Source organism: Oncorhynchus gorbuscha, linkage group LG18 (assembly GCF_021184085.1).
Source record: "Oncorhynchus gorbuscha isolate QuinsamMale2020 ecotype Even-year linkage group LG18, OgorEven_v1.0, whole genome shotgun sequence".
Taxonomy (NCBI): domain Eukaryota; kingdom Metazoa; phylum Chordata; class Actinopteri; order Salmoniformes; family Salmonidae; genus Oncorhynchus; species Oncorhynchus gorbuscha.
This window is the reverse complement of record NC_060190.1, coordinates 32,131,127-32,152,872: the sequence shown is the minus strand read 5'-3', so window position 1 is coordinate 32,152,872 and position 21,746 is coordinate 32,131,127. Positions and strand designations below refer to the sequence as shown.

At 42.6% G+C, this 21,746-nt stretch overlaps 1 protein-coding gene across 15 annotated transcripts in view; it reads right to left on the bottom strand.

The window, feature by feature from the left end:
- ptprt (protein tyrosine phosphatase receptor type T) overlaps positions 1-21,746 on the bottom strand; it is a 415,083-nt gene that overhangs the window by 203,107 nt on the left and 190,230 nt on the right. For all 15 annotated transcript variants that reach the window (XM_046310949.1, XM_046310947.1, XM_046310956.1 and 12 more), the window contains exon 7: positions 18,660-18,953. In XM_046310949.1, the coding sequence (XP_046166905.1) occupies positions 18,660-18,953 (294 nt within the window). The remainder of the gene's footprint in view (positions 1-18,659; positions 18,954-21,746) is intronic.

The following is a 21,746-nucleotide window of genomic DNA, read 5'->3' as shown; positions in this document are numbered from 1 at the left end:
GGGTATTGACCCTGGATGCTTCTGTGTGTCGCTTTGAATGGGAATCTGTTGGATGTCTGGTATGATGTAGTTGTTGAGCGGCTTCACTGCAAGTATATTGTATGTTTCATATATTCAATAAATACATTTTTTTTAAGAAGAAGAGACTTGCTTGGGCCAAGAAACATGAGCAATGGACATTACCAGTGGAAATCTGTCCTTTGGTCTAATGAGTCGAAATTTGAGATTTTTGGTTCCAACCTCTGTGTCTTTGTGAGATGCAGAGGAGGTGAACAGATGATCTCCACATGTGTGGTTCCCACCGTGAAGCATGGAGGTGGTGTGATGGTGCTTTGCTGGTGACACTGTCTGAGATTTATTTAGAATTCAAGGCACACTTAACCAGCATGGCCACCACAGCACTATGCAGCAATAAGCCATCCCATCTGGTATCGCTTAGTGGGACTATCATTTGTTTTTCAACAGGACAATGACCCCAAACTCACCTCCATGCTGTGAAAAGGCTATTTGACCAAGAAGGAGTGATGGAGTGCTGCATCAGATGACCTGGCCTCCACAATCACTCGACCTCAACCCAAAATGAGATGGTTTGGGATGAGTTTGACCGCAGAGTGAAGGAAAACCAGACAACAAGTGCTCAGCATATGTGGGAACTCTTTCAAGACATAGAACAACATTCCTCATGAAACTGGTTGAGAGAACGCCAAGAATATGCAAAGCTGTCATCAAGGCAAAGGGTGGCTACTTTGAAGAATCTCAAATCTAAAGTATATTTTGATTTGTTTAACACTTTTTTGGTTACTACTACATGTGTTATTTCATCGTTTTGATGTCTTCACTATTATTCTACAATGTGGAAAATAGTAAAGAAATAAAGAAAAACCCTTGAATGAGTAGGTGTGTCCAAACTTTTGACTGGTACTGTACAAACACAGAGACAAAGACACACACATGCATACACACATCAAATCACACACACACACACACACACACACACACACACACACACACACACACACACACACACACACACACACACACACACACACACACACACACACACACACACACACACACACACACACACACACACACACACACACACACACACACACACACTTTATTACCAAGCTGATCCAGTGGGGTTTCATCCTCCACATCATTATAAACTCATGGGAAGTCAAATTGAGAGTTGGAGGAAGAGAGAGAGAGTAGGGATAGAAGCCTTTCAGCATGTGAAGAGCCCTTCAGCTTCATTTGGGCTCAGTTTGAGTGGCTGGTCCGTGTTGACAGGTGCATCATTGTTTAAAAAAAGCATATTTTGTTTCATTACCGCCTTAAAGCCCTTGACATTCCACGTTAATAAGGAAGAGCAACAATTAGCTGTTTTCAACGAGCCTCCATGGCCGAGTCTTTGAAGACGCTTGGCTCATTGTCGTTAATGTTGAGACATAAGGATACCTTGACATGGCTTTCAATGGTGAACTTCTTGACAAGGCCCACAAGCACATCCGGAGTGCTAGATTGGACTTTAAACAAGGCGTCATTGGTCCTGTGTAAGAGTGAAGAAAGTGTGTGGGTGCGTGTCCACATGTGGGCTAGGACAGCCCATCTCCGGCAGCAGCTGCGGCGACTTGAGAAAGATCTGTTGGAATTGAATATTGCCAGCCCTCCTCTCAGGTCATGGCGAAAGGAGAGTTTTAAGCTGACCCAGGAGACCAGCCATGGAGGTCGAGCAAAGCCATCTTAATAATGCAAACAAATTAACAGTAGAGATGTCCTTTGAAACCATGCATTTAGGCTCGACATGCAGGCTTGACCAGACAACTGTCCACTGCTCATCATCTATCAAAAGCCTAACTCATGAAGGGCAATGGTAATAGAAAGCACTAAAGCTTGGCAGTCTAAAGAGAAAGCCATATACATCAGTAGAAACACATCAATAAATATGCCTGAACTCTTAAGAAACGGAGAAACTTCCAACCTAACACTTGAGCTTAGGGAGCTAATAGACATTTTCAAAAAGCCCCTTTTTCATCAGAATATTCTAAATGTTCACATGTAAATTTGAACATTTTCCAAACTCATTCTCGAATGGGATCTACCTGATGGAACAGCGAATCAAGATGTTGGCGAGTGTCCATTTTCTCTCCCAGTTGGGAAAACAGGGGTAGGTGGGTATTTTTGGGGGAAACCAGCCGAGGACAAAGCGAGAGACAGAGAGAGAGAGAAACAAAGAGAGAGAGAGAGTTAGTTACTTCAGGAGTAATAGGATGAACTCTTGCCACCACAGCTCTCTTGAGTACATTATCACCTTCATCTTCCAATGCACAGTGGTGTGATTTATTGTAACACGAGGGGAACATAATAAGAATAAATTCTGTTTGGTTGAGAGTCAAGCGGAGGTCTATAGTCTATAGATCATTCACGCTCGGCACAAAATGAATTATAGGCATCTTCAGTCCACCTCCTAATAAGCCATTAGGCCGGAAGAAGTGCATCAGTCGGAGGGTTGACGGTGTGAAATGAAGCGACACGCTGGGATCCGAAGTTTCCATGTCCCTCATCGTCACCTGGTGGACATTAATAATGGGTCTCCACCTGAGGAGTGTACCCACAATTCGCCTCTGAGTGAATATGGGCCATATTGCGAATTAGCAAATTAAATCTATTCGCTCCAAAGTCTTGAAATCGAGGAGGTGTGAGAGAAAAACTGAGATTGTCAAACAAAATCAAGGCTCCAGTCGAAGTTGAGGTTTTCGGGAAAAGTGTTACATCGTTGAGTGTAGTGTTGCCTTCAGTACACTGACTTTTAACATAATATCAACAAAATCTCCATATTCTATGCAGTGAGTATCATAAGTATTCACCCCCCTTGGATTTCTTCACATTTGATTGTGTTACAAAGTGTGATTAAAATGTAAAAGTATTTTTCTTTGTCAAAGTCTAAACAAAAAACTCTAATATCAAAGTGGAAGAAACAGAGGTTTTCGAAAAGCTCCCTGGTCTTTGTATACATGTAGTTGAATCTTACAGATGAGGAAGTGGTAGTCATTCAAAAATCGTGTCAACCCCTATTATTTCACAGTCAGTCCGTGTAATTTATGTGATTTTTTTTCAGCCAAATGTTATTCCTGAACTAGTTTAGGGTTGCCTAAACAAAGTCGTGAATACTTAATTTTATTCATTTGTAAACATTTGTAGAACTTTCTTTTCACTTTGACATTATGGAGTATTTTGTGTAGATCATTGACAAAATGACAATTACATATATTTAAATCCCTTTGTAACGCAACAAAATGTGAAAATGTGTGTTACAAAATGTAGATATGAAATATCAATGTGTGCTTTGAGTTTCCCCCGTGGCCCTGGTGTGCCACTCAAGCACTGCTGGCTGCCAACACTCAAACTAGCCAGGCTGGCAGACAAGCGAGCGGGCAGGGCCCCGGAGCATATATGAGGCCCATCACTGACCCCCTTCACCCCCACACTCCATGCCCCGCACTGGCACTAACATACCCCTACTCCCACCCTCCTCTCAACTCTCTCGCCTCCTCACCTTACCTCTGGCCAGTCCTCAGCACAGCAGCCACACCTGCCATATCCGATCCAATCTCCTCTTCCTCCCTCTCTGCCTCCCCCTCACTCCCTCCACCCTGTCCCCGTGATGTTTCTCTGACAGGTAAACACGGCGGCCGCCAATTCAGAAAACACATGTTCCTTTCTGCTGCACTTCACACAGCCCAACTAGCCCAGTACACAGAGGAGTTACAGTACGGTGCTACAGAGCCGTGGCCAGCAGAATCTTTGTTCCACTTCACCTCAGCTTTGCCCCGACTGTCTCCCTCCCTCCTTCCTCATCCTTCCCTCTTCATCCCCCACTGTCTCCTTCCTGGCTGGCTCTGATATGATGAAAACAGGCAGCCTCTTCCACACGAATGCAAACACCCAAGGAGCGCTATGTGTTTATTGGTTGCGACTCTCATCTGTGTGCACTCAAACCTCTCAAACAGTATCAGGTCATCTTCAGTGGACATGAAACACACCACAATCATGTGACTGTTCGAACATTGGGACCAACACCTTCTGGATGGAATACATACTATGTTGCATTAATAAAAGAGCTTGAACTGAGTTGAGATTCAGCACTGCATAGCCTTCTGTACATAGAGATCTCCCCCCTTGTCCACACTGTTCTCAGGTCAGCCTCCACAGGCCAATCCAAAGTGACGGGGCAATCTGTAACTGGTTCGAGAGCTGTCGGCTCCTAGCCCAAGAACCATCCTCTTCCTGTCTTAAAGCCGGTACAGAGATGCATTACAAACTCTTCTTCCAGCGGACCGTAACAATTCCTGTGCATTCTCACAGTTTCCTCCAGGAGGGCTCTGTTCATTGCCTTAGCCTTTGACAGTGTTAATGTGTGGTAGAGTGGTGAATAATGGGGTGGGGTGGGGGTGGAACGGATTGTGTCTGTCAGCTAGAATTGGGTGCATTCTATCAGGGAAGAAGCGGTGTGGAAAGGAGTGGGTCTTCTGAGGCAGGGGTCCGGGAGTGTGTGTGTGTGTGGGGGGGGGGGGGGTTGCATGGATCATTTTGACCTAGCTAAATTGTTTCTGGGTACAGAGAGGGATGGCTGCTGACAAAGGACCACACACAGACGCATAAACACACACACACAGAGAGACATGTCATGCCCAAGAAGCTGGTGTTTGGAGGATATATTGGCCAGGGTGTTAGGATCGAGACGAAGTTCTTCCACAAGATATAGTCCCGAAACAAATCTAGGATTGCTACCTAAGCTGGCTGGTCGTCCGTTCGATTGTTTTGGTTGTCAAAGACACGACCCAGTCATTCAGTCTCTTTGTTCTGTATCTATGGACGCGACACAGTCGTTCATTCTAAATGTTCCATTGCCATACTGGCTGGGAACATTCTTATCCCTTGCTTGCTAGCTAGCCAGCTATGGCTAACTTAGTCATGTCAAACAGTGCAGAAAGAATAACAACAGTAGCTGCATTTGTGTAAGCTGTTTTCTAGTGACATTTATTTGGATACATCCATAACAATGAGCTAATGAGGCATGATTTCGCCTGGCATATAAGATATGCTCTTTTGTTAGGACACTGTTATTCAGAGCAGCTAGCCAAAAACACAGCTAACACAATAAATGACGCAGGAAAGACTGCAAACTAGCTGCATTCCGTTGGACTTTTATTCAATTTACATTTCTTTGTATATATCCATAAAAATGATGTCGGCTGATTCATGATTTCGACTGACTGAAAATGCTGTCTGCCTCTCTCTCTCGTCCTGACTCCCAACCCCTACACGTTCATTAATATGTGACAGTTGGAGATCAAGTTTGAATATTGAAACAATTCTGCAAATGTCGGAGAGACAGACAGTAAGGTTTATACAAATCTCTGCTGTTGAAAACTAAATGTTAGTCTAAAAGAAATTTGAGATGATTTCTTGATTCCTTTTATAGTGAAGATTTTTAACTTCCCTGCCTGGGCTGGTGAGACAGTGGATTGCGCAGTGAGATGCAACAGAGTAAATAGTCATTTTAATGTCATAGATTTAGCCAGTGGTAACTTGTGGAATAGACACTGGCTGGAATGCACTTTTAACCAATCACTATTCAGGATTAGACCAACGCGTTGTGTAAAGACTAGCAAACTAGCTCAAACACACACAGCTACAGCAGCAACAAACAAAAAGACTAATGACCAAGATGCAGATAGAGACACGCATTTTGCCTGCAGATTCACACACAGACACACTCCCACACATTTTCAACCTGCATAAACTTTAAAAGGTCAGAGAAGGCTGCAACTGTCTCTATTCAAATATGTTCCCTTTGTCTTTTTTGCTTCCCTGCCTCTCTAAATTACTTTGAGCATTTTACACCTTGAGAAAGCCCTGACAAAGTCCTTTTCCTGTTCATCGGCACTATTGAGAATGAAAGTAGTGTGTCTCGTAGCAGTGGGAATGAGCAAGAGTGGGAAAGCAGTGGGTAATGAGGGGGAGAGAGCATGGGAAATAGAGAAGAGAGTGAGAGATGAATAGAGACTAAATGTAGAGAGAGAATTCAAAGAAAATCAGAAAAAGAGAATACGAGAAAGAGATGCGTGAAGAAAGAAAAAACACTAACGGTGCTGGAGCATTTGCGCCAGATCAGTGGTGCCTCCCCACTGTGTCGACGCTCCCACACAGAGCTCCTTCATCATCTCTCTCACCTGGAGAACAGAGAGCTTCACGGCTGCTCATCTGCTCACCTCAATTACCAATTCCCCCATCAGGGCCTCACAGGGACCATGGCATGCACACACATACACACACAAGTAATCAGGGACACACGCTCAACTACGTACAGAAATAGTCACATACTGTACACACCAGGGGTTAGAACTTAAATGATTTTCCAATCGTTCATTATTTTTTAATTCCATTCCACTGTTCCGAACAGAAAAATAAAGTTCAGAAAAATTTCAAACCAAAAAAGTACCAGTTTATATTGCTCCTTATTAAATATCTGAAAACATTTTTTTTTTTTTTTTTTTTAACATTTAGCTTAATATTAAATTACTTCACCAATCAGTGTGGTTAGTTAGAGCAGCTTGCTATGGAGCAGGTATGCAATTAAATTTTATTGGAAAGTCGTTGGGATAGGGTTTCCTGAATTTCCTCCTGACTGATGTGCCCAAAGTTAACCTCCTGTTACTCAGGCCCAGAAGCCAGGATATGAATATACTTGGTAGCATTGGATAGAAACACTTTGACGTTTCTAAAACTATTAAAACAATGTCTGATACGATAAAATAATTGATATGACAGGCGAAAATCCTAAGAAAAACCAACCGCAAATCTGTTTTTTGAGGTCCCAGGCTTAAAATGGAAACCTTTGTTCCTATGCTCCCAGATTGCAATTCCTATGGCTTCCACTAGATGCACTTACTAATTTTACTTTCCTATTGAACATACTACTTCCGTATTTAATATGATCGTTTATTTACTTTTTAGGGTACCTGAGGATTAAAATGAAACATCGTTTGACTTGTTTGGAAGAAGTTTAGCGCTAGCTTTTTGGACTACATGGCCGCATGTTGAATGAGTGGATTACTGAAATCGATGGTGCCAACTAAGCAGACTTTTTGGAAGATAAAGAATAATTTTATCTAACAAAACGACCATTCATGTTGTAGCAAACAGAGTATTTTCAAAAGTAAGTGATTTATTTAATCGATATTTGTGGTTTTGTGAAGCCTGTGCTGGTTGAAAAATATGTTGATGTGGGGCGCCGTCCTCAGACAATCGCATGGTATGCTTTCGCTGTAAAGCCTATTGTAAATCGGACAACGCAGTTAGATTAACAAGAATTTAAGCCTTTAAATTATATAAGATACTTGTATGTTCATGCATGTTTAATATTACGATTATTTATCTGAATTGCTCGCCCTCCAATTTCACAGGATGTTGTCGACAAATGTCCCACTAGAGGGATGCCTATCCCTATTAAGAGCTAATGGTATTTTGCCTAAACAACATGCTTTAATCATAATGAAGGACAAACACACACTGTGCTGCCAGTCACAGTGTAGGGCGGGAGATGCAGCTGATCTTTTGCGGGTGAGGAGAGCGTGAGAGAGGACAGAAGAAGCATGCCTCGAAGCGCTGGGCATCTTGTTGGCATCTTAAAATAGAGGCCTTCAGTCAGGACAAAGATACTGCGGCAGGCAGGTAGAGGTGCAAATGAGTGATTTAATTACACAGCGTTGGTGTTTTAAAGATGGTGATATTTAGAAATATATAGCCCATATAAAGATCTGACTTCAAAATGACAGCATTGAAAAGAAAAAGCCTCTCATCAGACAAAACCTGTCTTAACCAATAAGATACAGGTAGGGTACCAGGCTCAGATACAGTCTCTCCTTGAGTTACCCAAAGTGAACTAACTACAAAATCCCCAAACGGGCACTTAAATATATTTGGCCACCTATATTCTGCACCTATTCTGGCATATATATCTATGCAAGCGAACAGCCAATTTATCCTTGCTCCAGCAATGCCATCTGGAGGCTCTGTGTGGAGTGTTTGACGGAATTGTGGAGCTTTCGGTGGCCAAATCGAGCTCTGTACAGCATCACCGTGTGCCTCCCAAATTCTGTAACAATACAGACGGCTCCCTATAGCTCCGCATTGACATTTGTGACTCACGACCTGGATTCGGTCTTTTGTAGCAAAATGTGGTTATTTTTCTTCTTTTTTTACATTGGATAAAAGTAGAGACTCAGAGCTACAAATTGTATATCATACACAGCATTTTTGAAGAACAATGGGAAAGTAAGTATACTTTGAATGTTGATACACTTGTAAACTCACTTTTGAGAAAAGGGCCTTTGAATATTTGGTACCCACTGGAGAGCTCTCCTTTGTCTACACCCATTCGGCATTGTTCACACCCTCTTAAGCCAGCCCCACCCATCTCTTTAAGGATTCACATGTGAGGTCATGTGCTAAACAGTGAGTAGTGAAGTAAAGATTAAGACTAAAAGTCGTAGTAGTCTACAATAAGGAAAAAATCCAGGTAAAAAGAAAGTGTCCAGATAAAAATATTTTATAAATATTAGATGATGCTTACCCAGACACACTGGCCTAAATTGATGGGTCATGTGAAATTACATTTACATTACATTTAAGTCATTTAGCAGACGCTCTTATCCAGAGCGACTTACAAATTGGTGCATTCACCTTATGACATCCAGTGGAACAGTCACTTTACAATAGTGCATCTAAATCTTAAAGGGGGGGAGGGAATACTTATCCTATCCTAGGTATTCCTTAAAGAGGTGGGGTTTCAGGTGTCTCCGGAAGGTGGTGATTGACTCCGCTGTCCTGGCGTCGTGAGGGAGTTTGTTCCACCATTGGGGGGCCAGAGCAGCGAACAGTTTTGACTGGGCTGAGCGGGAGCTGTACTTCCTCAGTGGTAGGGAGGCGAGCAGGCCAGAGGTGGATGAACGCAGTGCCCTTGTTTGGGTGTAGGGCCTGATCAGAGCCTGGAGGTACTGAGGTGCCGTTCCCCTCACAGCTCCGTAGGCAAGCACCATGGTCTTGTAGCGGATGCGAGCTTCAACTGGAAGCCAGTGGAGAGAACGGAGGAGCGGGGTGACGTGAGAGAACTTGGGAGGGTTGAACACCAGACGGGCTGCGGCGTTCTGGATGAGTTGAAGGGGTTTAATGGCACAGGCAGGGAGCCCAGCCAACAGCGAGTTGCAGTAATCCAGACGGGAGATGACAAGTGCCTGGATTAGGACCTGCGCCGCTTAGGACCCCCTGCCACATCCAGTGGTGGGAAAAGTACTAAATTGTCACACTAGTATAAATAATTTCAAATTCCTTATATTAAACCAGATGGCACAATTCTTGCAAAAAGGGGGGGCACCTCATACCCACAGTGAAATATGGTGATGGGTCAGTGATGTTTTGGGGCTGTTTTAAATCCAGAGGTCCAGGGGCACTGGTTAAGATTGATGGCCTAATGAATTCCACCAAGTATCAGGCAATTTGAGTGACAGTCTGGTTGCCTCTGCCAGAAGGCTGAGACTTTGCCGTACGTGTACTTTCCAACAAGACAATGACCCAAAACATACCTCAAGATCCACATACTTCAAGATCCACACAGAAATGGTTCTGTGACAACAAAATCAATGTTCTGACATGGCCATCACAGCCGCCGGACCTTAATCCAATCAAAAACCTATGGGCAGAGTTGAAGAGGGCAGTTGATAAGCGCAAACCCAATAATGTGAAGGATCTTGAAAGGATCAGCATAGAGGAATGTTCCAAAACCCCTCCAAATGTGCTCCTTAACTTTGTCAATCATTACAGGAAAAGACTCAATGCTGTTATCCTTGACAGAGGTAGTTGCACTAAATACTAAATGAGGAGTGCCAATAATTATGAAACCTTGATTTTTGTGAAATGTATTTTGCATTAAATAATTGTGTGATTTTGGTTGGTTCTATTTAAACATGAATTCTATTGAAACACGAAGCGTAGTATTTCTCACATGTTGGTATTTAGAGTATCTCTCTATAATTATATTGTTTATATATATTTGTTTATTGTTTGTGCATTGTCAGTCAGGGGTGCCAGTAATTTTGATGCCCACTCTATCACATAGTATTCCATATATAAGTTAAGCTGAGTGAGGTGCACTTGTAAAGTACATAAACAGATGCATGCGCCATATATTTATGTGGATGCACCATATATTTATGTGGATGGGTCTCCACAGAAGGTGTAAACAGTACAACTACAGTGAGGGAAAAAAAGTATTTGATCCCCTGCTGATTTTGTACATTTGCCCACTGACAAAGAATTGATCAGTCTATAATTTTAATGGTAGGTTTATTTGAACAGTGAGAGACAGGATAACAACAAAAAAATCCAGAAAAACGTTTTGTATTGTATACATTGATTTGCATTTTAATGAGGGAAATAAGTATTTGACCCCTCTGCAAAACATGACTTACTTGGTGGCAAAACCCTTGTTAGCAATCACAGAGGTCAGACATTTCTTGCGGTTGGCCACCAGGTTTGCACACATCTCAGGAGGGATTTTGTCCCGCTCCTCTTTGCAGATCTTCTCCAAGTCATTAAGGTTTCGAGGCTGACGTTTGGCAACTCAAACCTTCAGCTCCCTCCACAGATTTTCTATGGGATTAAGATCTGGAGACTGGCTAGGCCACTCCAGGACCTTAATAATATAATAATATATGCCATTTAGCAGACGCTTTTATCCAAAGCGACTTACAGTCATGTGTGCATACATTCCACGTATGGGTGGGGTGGTCCCGGGGATCGAACCCACTACCCTGGCGTTACAAGCGCCATGCTCTACCAACTGAGCTAATGTGCTTCTTCTTGAGCCACTCCTTTGTTGCCTTGGCCGTGTGTTTTGGGTCATTGTCATGCTGGAATACCCATCCACGACCCATTTTCAATGTCCTGGCTGAGGGAAGGAGGTTCTCACCCAAGATTCGACGGTACGTGGCCCCGTCTATCATCCCTTTGATGGGGTGAAGTTGTCCTGTCCCCTTAGCAGAAAAACACCCGCAAAGCATAATGTTTCCACCTCCATGTTTGACGGTGGGGATGGTGTTCTTGGGGTCATAGGCAGCATTCCTCCTCCTCCAAACACGGCGAGTTGAGTTGATGCCAAAGAGTTTGACAACAACATTTTCACCCAGTTGTCCTAGGAATCATTCAGATGTTCATTGGCAAACTTCAGACGGGCATGTATATGTGCTTTCTTGAGCAGGGGGACCTTAAGGCGCTGCAGGATTTCAGTCCTTTACGGTGTAGTGCGTTACCAATTGTTTTCTTGGTGACTATGGTCCCAGTTGCCTTGAGATTAGAGATCGACCGATTAGGATTTTTCACCGCCGATACCGATTATTGGAGGCCAAAAAAGCCGATACCGATTACTCTGCCAATGTATTTTATTTATTTGTAATAATGACAATTACAACAATACTGAATAAAAACTTAATTGAACTTAATATAATATATCAATAAAATCCATTTTGCCTCAAATATATAAATAATGTAATAATGCAAAAACAAAGTGTTGGAAAAGAAAGTAAAAGTGCAATATGTGCCATATAAGAAAGCTAACGTTTAAGTTCCTTGCTCAGAACATGAGAACATATGAAAGCTGCTGGTTCCTTTTCACATGATTCTTCAATAGAAGTTTTAGGTTGTAGTTATTATAGGAATTATAAGACTATTTCTCTCTATACCATTTGTATTTCATATACTTTTGACTAATGGATGTTTTTATAGGCACTTTAGTATTGCCAGTGTAACAGTATAGCTTCCCTACCTCTCCTCGCTCCTACCTGGGCTCGAACCAGGAACACAACAACAACAGCCACCCTCAAAGCAGCGTTACCCATGCAGAGCAAGGGGAACAACTACTCCAAGTCTCAGAGTGGGTGACATTTGAAATGTTCTTAGCGCGCACCCCGCTAACTAGCTAGTCATTTCACATCACATCGTTACACCAGCCTAATCTCGGGAGTTGATAGGCTTGAAGTCATTAACAGCAGAGCTGCTGGCAAAACGCACGAAAGTGCTGTTTGAATGAATGCTTATGAACCCACCATCGCTTAGTCAGACTGCTCTATCAAATCATAGACTTAATTATAACATAATAACACACAGAAATGCGAGCCATAGGTTAATTAATACATTAATATGGTCGAATCCGGAAACTATCATCTCGAAAACAAGATGTTTATTCTTTGTGAAATACGGAACCGTTCCGTATTTTATCTAATGGGTGGCATCCATCAGTCTAAATATTCCTGTTACATTGCACAACCTTCAATGTTATGCCATAATTACGTAAAATTCTGGCAAATTAGTTCGGTATGAGCCAGGCGGCCCAAATAGTTGCATATACCATGACACTGCGTGCAACGAACGCAAGAGAAGTGACACAATTTCACCTAGTTAATATTGGCTGCTAACCTGGATTTCTTTTAGCTAAATATGCAGGTTTAAAAATACATACTTCTGTGTATTGTTTTCAAGAAAGGCATTGGTGTTTATGGTTAGGTACACGTTAGAGCAACGACAGTCCTTTTTCACAAATGAGCACTGCATCGATTATATGCAACGCAGGACACGCTAGATAAACTTAGATAAAATTACGTTTAATGCTAGCTAGCAACTTACCTTGGCTTCTGACTGCATTTGCGTAACTGCTCCTCGTGAGGCAAGAGCATTGGACTAGTTAACCGTAAGGTTGCAAGATTGAATCCCTGAGCTGACAAGGTAAAAATATGTTGTTCTGCCCCTGAACAAGGCAGTTAACCCACTGTTCCTAGGCCATTATTGAAAATAAGAATGTGTTCTTAACTGACTTGCCTAGTTAAATAAAGATTAAATAAAGGTGTAAAAAATATTCAGGTCTACAGTCTTGTCCCTGACATCCTTGGAGAGCTATTTGGTCTTGGCCATGGTGGAGAGTTTGGAATCTGATTCTGTGGACAGGTTTCTTTTATACAGTTAACAAACTGAGATTAGGAGCACTCCCTTTAAGAGTGTGCTCCTAATCTCAGCTCGTTACCCGTATAAAAGACACCTGGGAGCTAGAAATCTTTCTGATTGAGAGGGGGCCAAATACTTATTTCCCTCATTAAAATGCAAATCAATTTATAACATTTTTGACATGTGTTTTTCTGGATTTTTGTTGTTGTTATTCTGTCTCTCGCTGTTCAAATAAACCCAAATCAACCATTATTATGGAACTGGGATTCCTGAGAGTGCATTCTGATGAAGATCATCAAAGGTAAGTGAATATTGACTGCGCAACGGATATTTTGGCTGGTTTGGGCTCTGAGCTCCGTACTCAGATTATTGCATGGTATGCTTTTTCAGCATAAGTCTTTTTGAAATCTGACACAGCGGTTGCATTAAGGAGAAGTTTATCTAAAGTTCCATGCATAACACATGAATTTTCATGAACATTTATAATGAGTATTTCTGTGAATTGATGTGGCTCTCAGCAAAATCACCCAATGTTTTGGAACTACTGAACATAACACGCCAATGTAAAATTAGATTTTTGGATATAAATATGAACTTTATCGAACAAAACATAGATGTATTGTGTAACATGAAGTCCTATGAGTGTCATCTGATGAAGATCATCAAAGGTTAGTGATTCATTTTATCTCTGTTTGTGCTTTTTGTGACTCCTCTCTTTGGCTGGAAATATGGCTGGGTTTTTCAGTGACTTGGTGGTGACCTAACATCATCAGTTGTAGAGCTTTCGCTGTAAAGCATATTTGACACTGTGGCTGGATTAATGAGAATTTTGTCTTTAAAATGGTGCTTAATATTTGTTTTTTTTTGAGACATTTGATTTATGAGATTTCTGTTGATTTTTATTTGGCGCCCTGCAATTTCATTGGCTATTGGCGAGGGGTTCGGAACCCCGTTCCCAGACAGGATAGACACAAACTCACTTCATTGACAACTTCCTTCACAACAGCTCTGCTCCATGAAGCGGCAAGGAGTATGAATGCTCGGACTTCTGTGGAGGCCGCATTGAAGTAAATGCTGTATGCCACTGCAGACATCGGATTGACCATGCAGAGCCATTAAATAAAATATTCACACAACATTAAACACAATGGAGAAACTGGAAACATGCTCCCAAAACAAAGACAACAAATAAATTGACAGTAAACTGGTAAATTAAAGATTTTACTCAAGTTAGTTCATACAGTATAAGGAAATCAGTCAATTGAAATAAATGCATTAGGCTCTAATCTATGGATTTCACATGACTAACAATACATATATGCATCTGTTGGTCACAGATACCTTAAAAAAAGATTGGGGTGGATCATAGACACACTACATGTGGCGTTTATTTTTTTTGTCCAGTAAACAGTGCATTCGGAAAGTAATCAGGCCCTTGACTTTTCCCACATTTTGTTACGTTACAGCTTTAATCTAAAATGGATTAAAAAATATATATTCTCAATCTACACACAATACCCTATAATGACAAAGTGAAAACAATTGTAGATTTTTTTTCAAATGTATAAAATAAAAAAAACAGAAATGCCTTATTTACATAAGTACTCAGACCTTTTGCTACGAGACTCTAAATTGAGCTCAGGTGCATTCTGCTTCCATTGGTCATCATTGAGATGTTTCTACAACTTGATTGTAGTCCACCTGTGGTAAATTCAATTGGTTGGACATGATTTGGGAAGGCACACACCTGTCTATATAAGGTCTCAGTGTCTGACGGGGCATGTCAGAGCAAAAACCATGCCATGAGGTCGAAGGAACTGTCCATAGGGTGCTGAGACAGGATCGTGTCGAGGCACAGATCTGGGGAAGGGTACCAAACAAATTCTGCAGCATTGAAGGTCCCCAAGTACACAGTGGCCTACATCATTCTTAAATGAAAGATGTTGGGAACTACCTAGACTCTTCCTAGAGCTGGCTGCCCGGCCAAACTGAGCAATCGGGGGAGAAGGGCCTTGGTCAGGGAGGTGACCAAGGACCTTATGGTCAGACGGAAGACACTCCTCAGTAAAAGGCACATGACAGCCCACTTGGAATTTGGCAAAAAGGCACCTAATGTACTCAGACCATGAGGAACAATATTCTCTGGTCTGATGAAACTAAGATTGAACTCTTTGGCCTGAATGTGTCATGTCTGGAGGAAACCTGGCACTATCCCTACGGTGAAGCATGGTGGTGGCAGCATCATGCTGTGGTGATGTTTTTCAGTTGCAGGGATTGGGTGACAGGATAGTCAGGATCGAGGGAAAAATGAACAGAGCAAAGTACAAAGAGATCCTTGATGACAACCTGCTCCAGAATGCTCAGGAACTCAGACTGGGACGAAGATTCACCTTCCAACAGGACAGCAACCCTAAGCACACAGCCAAGTCAACACAGGAGCGGCTTCGGGACAAGTCTCAATGTCATTGAGTGTCCCAGCCCGAGCCTAGACTTGAAACCGATCAAACATCTCTGGAGAGACCTGGAAAAAAATCTGTGCAGTGACTCTTCCCATCCAACCTGACAGAGCTTGAGAGGATCTGCAGAGAAGAATGGGAGAAACTCCCAAAATACAGGTGTGCCAAGCTTGTACTGTCATACCCAAGAAGGCTGTAATCACTGCCAAAAGTGCTTCAACAAAGTACTGAGTAAGGTCTGCATATTTATGTAAATGTGATATTTCATTTTTTAAATGTTTTAAAATAAATTTGCAAAAATTTCAGTATGGGGTATTGTGTGTAGATTGCTGAGGGGGAAAAACTATTTAATTCATTTTAAAATAAGGCTGTAATGTAACAAAATGTGGAAAAAGTCAAGGGGTTCGAATACTTTCCAAATGCACTGTAAATTAATGGGAGAATATCTTGGGACTAACAGTAACTTCACTGATGAATATATATTTCATGGGATATTGATAAACATTTACCAACCAGGTTTTACAGCATTTCGTATTATTCTGTATATTAATCAGAGACACCCCATTTAGTATGGTATGTTACAAATTACAATTTGTAATATCTATTATGAATTTGCACAAAGTACACTATGTTATGTATTTGCAAAACTTATGTTACAAATGTTATCATCTAGGTGGCTAACTTTAGCTAGGCTAGGGGTTCAGGTTAGATTTAGGGGAAGGGTTAGATGAAAAGGGTTAAGGTTAGGGTTAGGGGAAGGGTAAGCTAACATGCTAAGTAGTTGCAAAGTAGCTAAAAAGCTGTAAGTAGTTGAAACATTGCTAATTAGCTAAAGTTGTCCATGATGACATTCAAACTTGTAACCTTGGGTTGCTAGATGTTCACATTATACGCCCACACATCCTACTTTAGTTTTTGCCTTAAATAACCATCTGTCTTATGTAACCAAACCAAACGTAATATATCATACTAATTTGAGTGTCCCAGATGTACTTTTACTATGTTACGTCTAGTCGATGAGACCAGGCTGCATTGACAAACATTGACACAATGAAAAAAATAGTGTGCACGAATTGTTGGGAGTCAGTGCGCAACAGAGAGATTGAGAGAGATGTTCCTATAACGCATCTTCGCCACACACCCCTCCCTTTATTCTAATCTCGACATTTAGAATTATGCTCAAGACACATTCCTCACACATAAGCAGTAACCTCATAAACATTGTCAGGATGTAGCAGTGGTCATTTTCCTTTCAACTGATATCACTACGGTTCAGTATTTCTAACCACCCCCCTTAAACACATACACTACCCAAACTAATGGACAGCAAGGCAGAATGGCTCATTCCAAATGAGCACTGGGTTTGTGATACATGTTGACTAACATGTAATGTCCATATGGTGAATGTACATTGGCGGAGCCATTAAAGGAACATCATAGAAGTTGCCCCGAGGCAGATGAACACTTTGACCAGGCCCTAAACACTGCCCACTAACCTTTTGGCAATGCGGGGGCACAAACTTCCCCGCATGGGTCTTTGGTGAAGCAGGTAATGGCGCATTCTCTGTGACAGTGAGGGTTTTGCATAGGGTCTTTGTTGCCCCGAACATAAAATAACATTATTAACCGGTTCCCATGGTTTTAAAATAATGGTTCTGTTCCGGAACAGATTAGATCACTTTAGTTTCAGGTTCGGGATCTGTTCCTCAAATGTTTTCATTATTTTCCGGTTTTCGGTTCTGTTCCCTTGAACCGCTTTCAACCCTTGATACACACACATTAAAAGTCACATACAGACACGGCTGCACACACAAATACAGTCACACAAATTCACACACTTGCACACACACACAGTCTCTCTGATACATACAGTACACACAGAAACAGCAAGACACACACACAGTCTCTCTCATACACACACACAGGGTTGATCTGATTAGCTGTCACTTTATCAAATGAAGTGTCTTTCTTCCATATGCTCCCTATGCTACCCACTGGGCTAATAATTATTATGGAAAATTGCTCCCACATACCCCCCCCCGCCCCCCTTTCCCAGAGAAGCCTCTTCTTCCTGCACATTTTTAACATCTCAATTATCATTATCTTTGATTTGAGCTTGAGCTCCCAAGGAGTATTAATTAGAGAGACACTCGGTTTTTTTCACCCTCTGGTAACGTGTAGGTTTTATCATCTCATCCTGAGTGATGTCTTCAGTGAATAAGGAGAAGTACTGGCATTGAGTGAGGCAGCTTCCCAAATGGCACCCTATAGTGGTCCTTCTGTAGCTCAGTTGGTAGAGCATGGCGCTTGTAACGCCAGGGTAGTGGGTTCGATCCCCCGGGACCACCCATACGTAGAATGTATGCACACATGACTGTAAGTCGCTTTGGATAAAAGCGTCTGCTAAATGGCATATATTATTATTATTATTCCCTATATCAGGGCTCTCCAACCCTGTTCCTGTTGGTTTACACTCCAACCCCAGTTGAAACTAACCTCATTCAGCTTATCAACCAGCTAATTATTAGAATCAGGTAGGCTAGATTAGGGTTGGAGTTAAAACCTACAGGACGGTTTTGGAGAGCCCTGCCATACACAGTGCACTACTTTTAACTAGACCCTTAAGGTCCCTGGTCAAAAAGAGTGCACTATATAGGGAATAGGATGCCATTTGGGATGCAAACGGAGAGACTGGGGGAATCAGGAAGTGTGACCTTCTGAAGCCGACTGGGCGAAAGAAGATGGCGGGCCTAATGGAGGCAGGTGATACACAGTGAACTCATTGACGGTTGCACGGGAAATCCATTTGGTTCTCGTTTTCCGCATTGTGTGCTGGCACTTGATGGATTCAATAGCCTACACATAGACAATGGGAATGTACAGTAGGTGCCTTCATCAAAGGGTCAAAAAAATGAACCCAATGTACAGCATTGAAAGATTAGCAGTAAATGCCCACACACTATCCTTGAACTAGGAGTATAGCTCTTCATTCTTCGCTAGTTCAAAGGAACCCAGGAAGACTAAAGGTAGCAGTCGCTAAGGCGTCAGCTAATGGGGATCCAAATGGGGGCCCAAATAAGCACATCAACACAATAGAACAACAGATACACAGTATAGGCACATATACCACATTGTTCCACTCACCAGCACACTTGGTCCGGGTGATGAGCGGAGGTCCTGGAGGTCCTGTGCCCCCCTCGCCGGGCCGGGTCAGCAGAACCTTGATCTCGTACTCCACGTCGGGGTCCAAATGCCAAAGCTTGTAGGTGGGGGCATCCACGATGTGGGTCTCGGCCCAGTTGCCTGTAGTGGTGCGGTATTCCACCTCCTTCAGGATGATGGGGCCATCCCCGATGATAGAGTTGGCGTTGGGCTTGAGCCACAGGTAGGTAGCACCCACCGCCAGGAGCTCCGGAGGGGCTATAGGTGTGGGGGGAGCTGAGGGGGCAGAGAGAGAAGACCATGGACATTAGAATATAGGCCTAGGTCAGTGATTTCCAAACTGATGTGGTTACATGGTTAAGTTCACTGGATTGTGTGCGGGAAAAGTTTGGAAACCTTTGGGATAGGATGAATGAATTGGCAGCATTATTTGTTCAGTTATGAAGGAATGCCATGGAACATTTAAACTCGTTAATATCAAACACTTTTTCACAAAATTAAATTAAAACCAAGCAGACTTGAGTGGGACCCACCCTTCTGCCAGAGCTAAATCGTAACCCAACTAAACTGATTGCCTGCGGAAGCATCACATCCAATGAGGTTAAGTGCCTCACCCTTTCCTATATCCTTTTCTGCGTGCTACCCTGCTGTCCACTCAACCAGCGCAGCCCTGATGCCCTGTGACACTATCCACAGGAGACGGCATGTGCTTCCAGTGCATTGACCGGTTCCGTATCTCTCTTTCCTTCCTCTCGACAGGGAGGAAAAAGAAAGGAGAGAGAAAGACAGTGAAAGAGAGAGAGATAAACAGAGAGGGAAACAGAGAAGGAGAGAGAGAGGAGTAAAGCAGAGGAGTGGGTAATAATCCTCATCTAAGCATGGGAGACCGCCCATGAAGGTACCGAGCCATGCGTAGCAGTGGCGGACCCAGTCCCCTATTAGAGGGTGTTGCTCAGTGTGTGTTCCCATGTAATCAACTAAGCCAGATTACCAGGCCACATTTAGCTCCTCTGTGGTTGGAGAGAGTGTAAACTGGAGCCAGAGACTGAAGAAGCTGCAGCTATCTTGAGGTGATACTCAGGGAGAGTTTACTCTATGACTAAAGATGAATTAGGTAATACTTGATTTGAAATGTACAGTGTCCATATAAGGACACCCTCAGAGTTGCCTAAGGCTGTCCTAATGTAGACACCGTAGAAGTGAAGGTTAAGAAAGACCACATAGAGGTTCAGAACTTGGGTTAGGAGTTTTTCCCTGACTCTATGTGACCCTCTGGGCCCTCATTATAATGATCAACGAACGTTAATACCCCCCTCTTGCGTAGGGTGACAAAGCGTTCAAACGTCCTAACAATAATGCTATCATCTTGCGGTTTAAATCTGCTGTTGTAATGGATCACAACCATTTTGTTAATGTTTGCCAGTGAGTTATGGAAGAATAATGGTCCACACTCTAAAGCAAAGTCTGGTTTTAAGAGCAGCGTCTCTCAAACTTTGTCGGAGGCATATTACAATATGCATTCTGTTTGCATTCTTGAGAGTTGAATGATTATTAATGATTATTAAAGCAATGCTTTCCCCCCTGTTCCATTAATAAACTTGCAATACTTCATATAATTTGGTACGAGCATAGACCCGTGTCAGCACAACCTATCAGCAGTCTTCTCAATGCCACTTCTCATTGGCTGGGGATATTTGAACACCGCCGCGGCATGGCCCAACAGAGAAGCACATACGTTCGAGACTTATTTCTGAGGATAATGTGCCATCCAGGTAAGCCATCATTACGAATGGGAGAGTGAACAGGGAACAAAGCAAATATTATGCTATGCTTTATTTTGATTGTGCATGAGAACGTATCTGTTGAAATAAAAGTAGACGGATAGGTACATGAGTAAAAGGCAAAAAACATCCCACTTAGAAACATGGAAATTCTATTGATATAGTATGATTTAGCCAAAGTCGAAGTAACCCAGGCTTTAAGTGTCAGTGAACAAATAAAGAAACATAACAAAAGCTCAAATCAAAAGCCTGGCTTTGCCCTTTTTCCCCCTCGCTGTGTTTTAAATGCATTCATATTTAGAAGCTTGCCTCATGTATCTCCACAGGAAGAAAGCTGAGAGCACTCAATCACTCACCCCCCCCTCCGTCTCACTCTCTCATGCGCTCATGCAAAGAGGAAAGAACCATCTACCACCCTGAGACACAACCTGGGAGCAATGATCCCATAGAGGGGATTGGGTCTGTGAGAGCACACACAATCTTACTCACAAAAATCACATCCATAAACTCACTCCATCACACACAGAGAAACCAACACACACACATACAGTAACTTCTCTATCACACACACACGCGCGCACACACACACACCCAAACAATCTCTATCCAACACACACCCTCTCTGTTCGACACGCTTCCTTCTTCCATCTGATTACTAATCAGTGACGGCGGTCTCTGGGCCTTGTACTGCAAGGCGATGAGTGAATAATTGCCCCTATTCTCGACAGCTGCCGTCCCTCCGAGTCATTCACACAGGAGGCCTGGGACTACCATTACCACCACCATCATCAGCACCAGCAGTGGACCCTAAAGCAGATGCTGGCTGCCAAAATGGAAATAAGTCCCAGACTTTATTGTGCGTTTTCCTCTATGATTTTATTCATGTACAGTGCATTCAGAAAGTATTCAGACCCACTCCCTTTTTCAAAATGTTGTTATTGAGCTCAGGTACATCCTGTTTCCATTGATCATCCTTGAGATGTTTCTACAGCTTGATTGGATTCCACATGTGGTAAATTCAATTGATTGGACATGATTTGAAAAGGCACACGCCTGTCTATATAAGGTCCCAAAATTGAGATTGCATGTCAGAGCAAAAACCAAGCCAAGAGGTTGAAGGAATTGTCCGTAGAGCTCCGAGACAGGATCGTGTCGAGGCACAGATCTGGGGAAGAGTATCAAAATATTTCTGCAGCATTGAAGGTCCCCAAGAAAACAGTGGCCTCCATCATTCTTAAGTAGAAGTTTGGAACCACCAAGACTCTTCCTAGAGCTGGCCGCCTTGCCA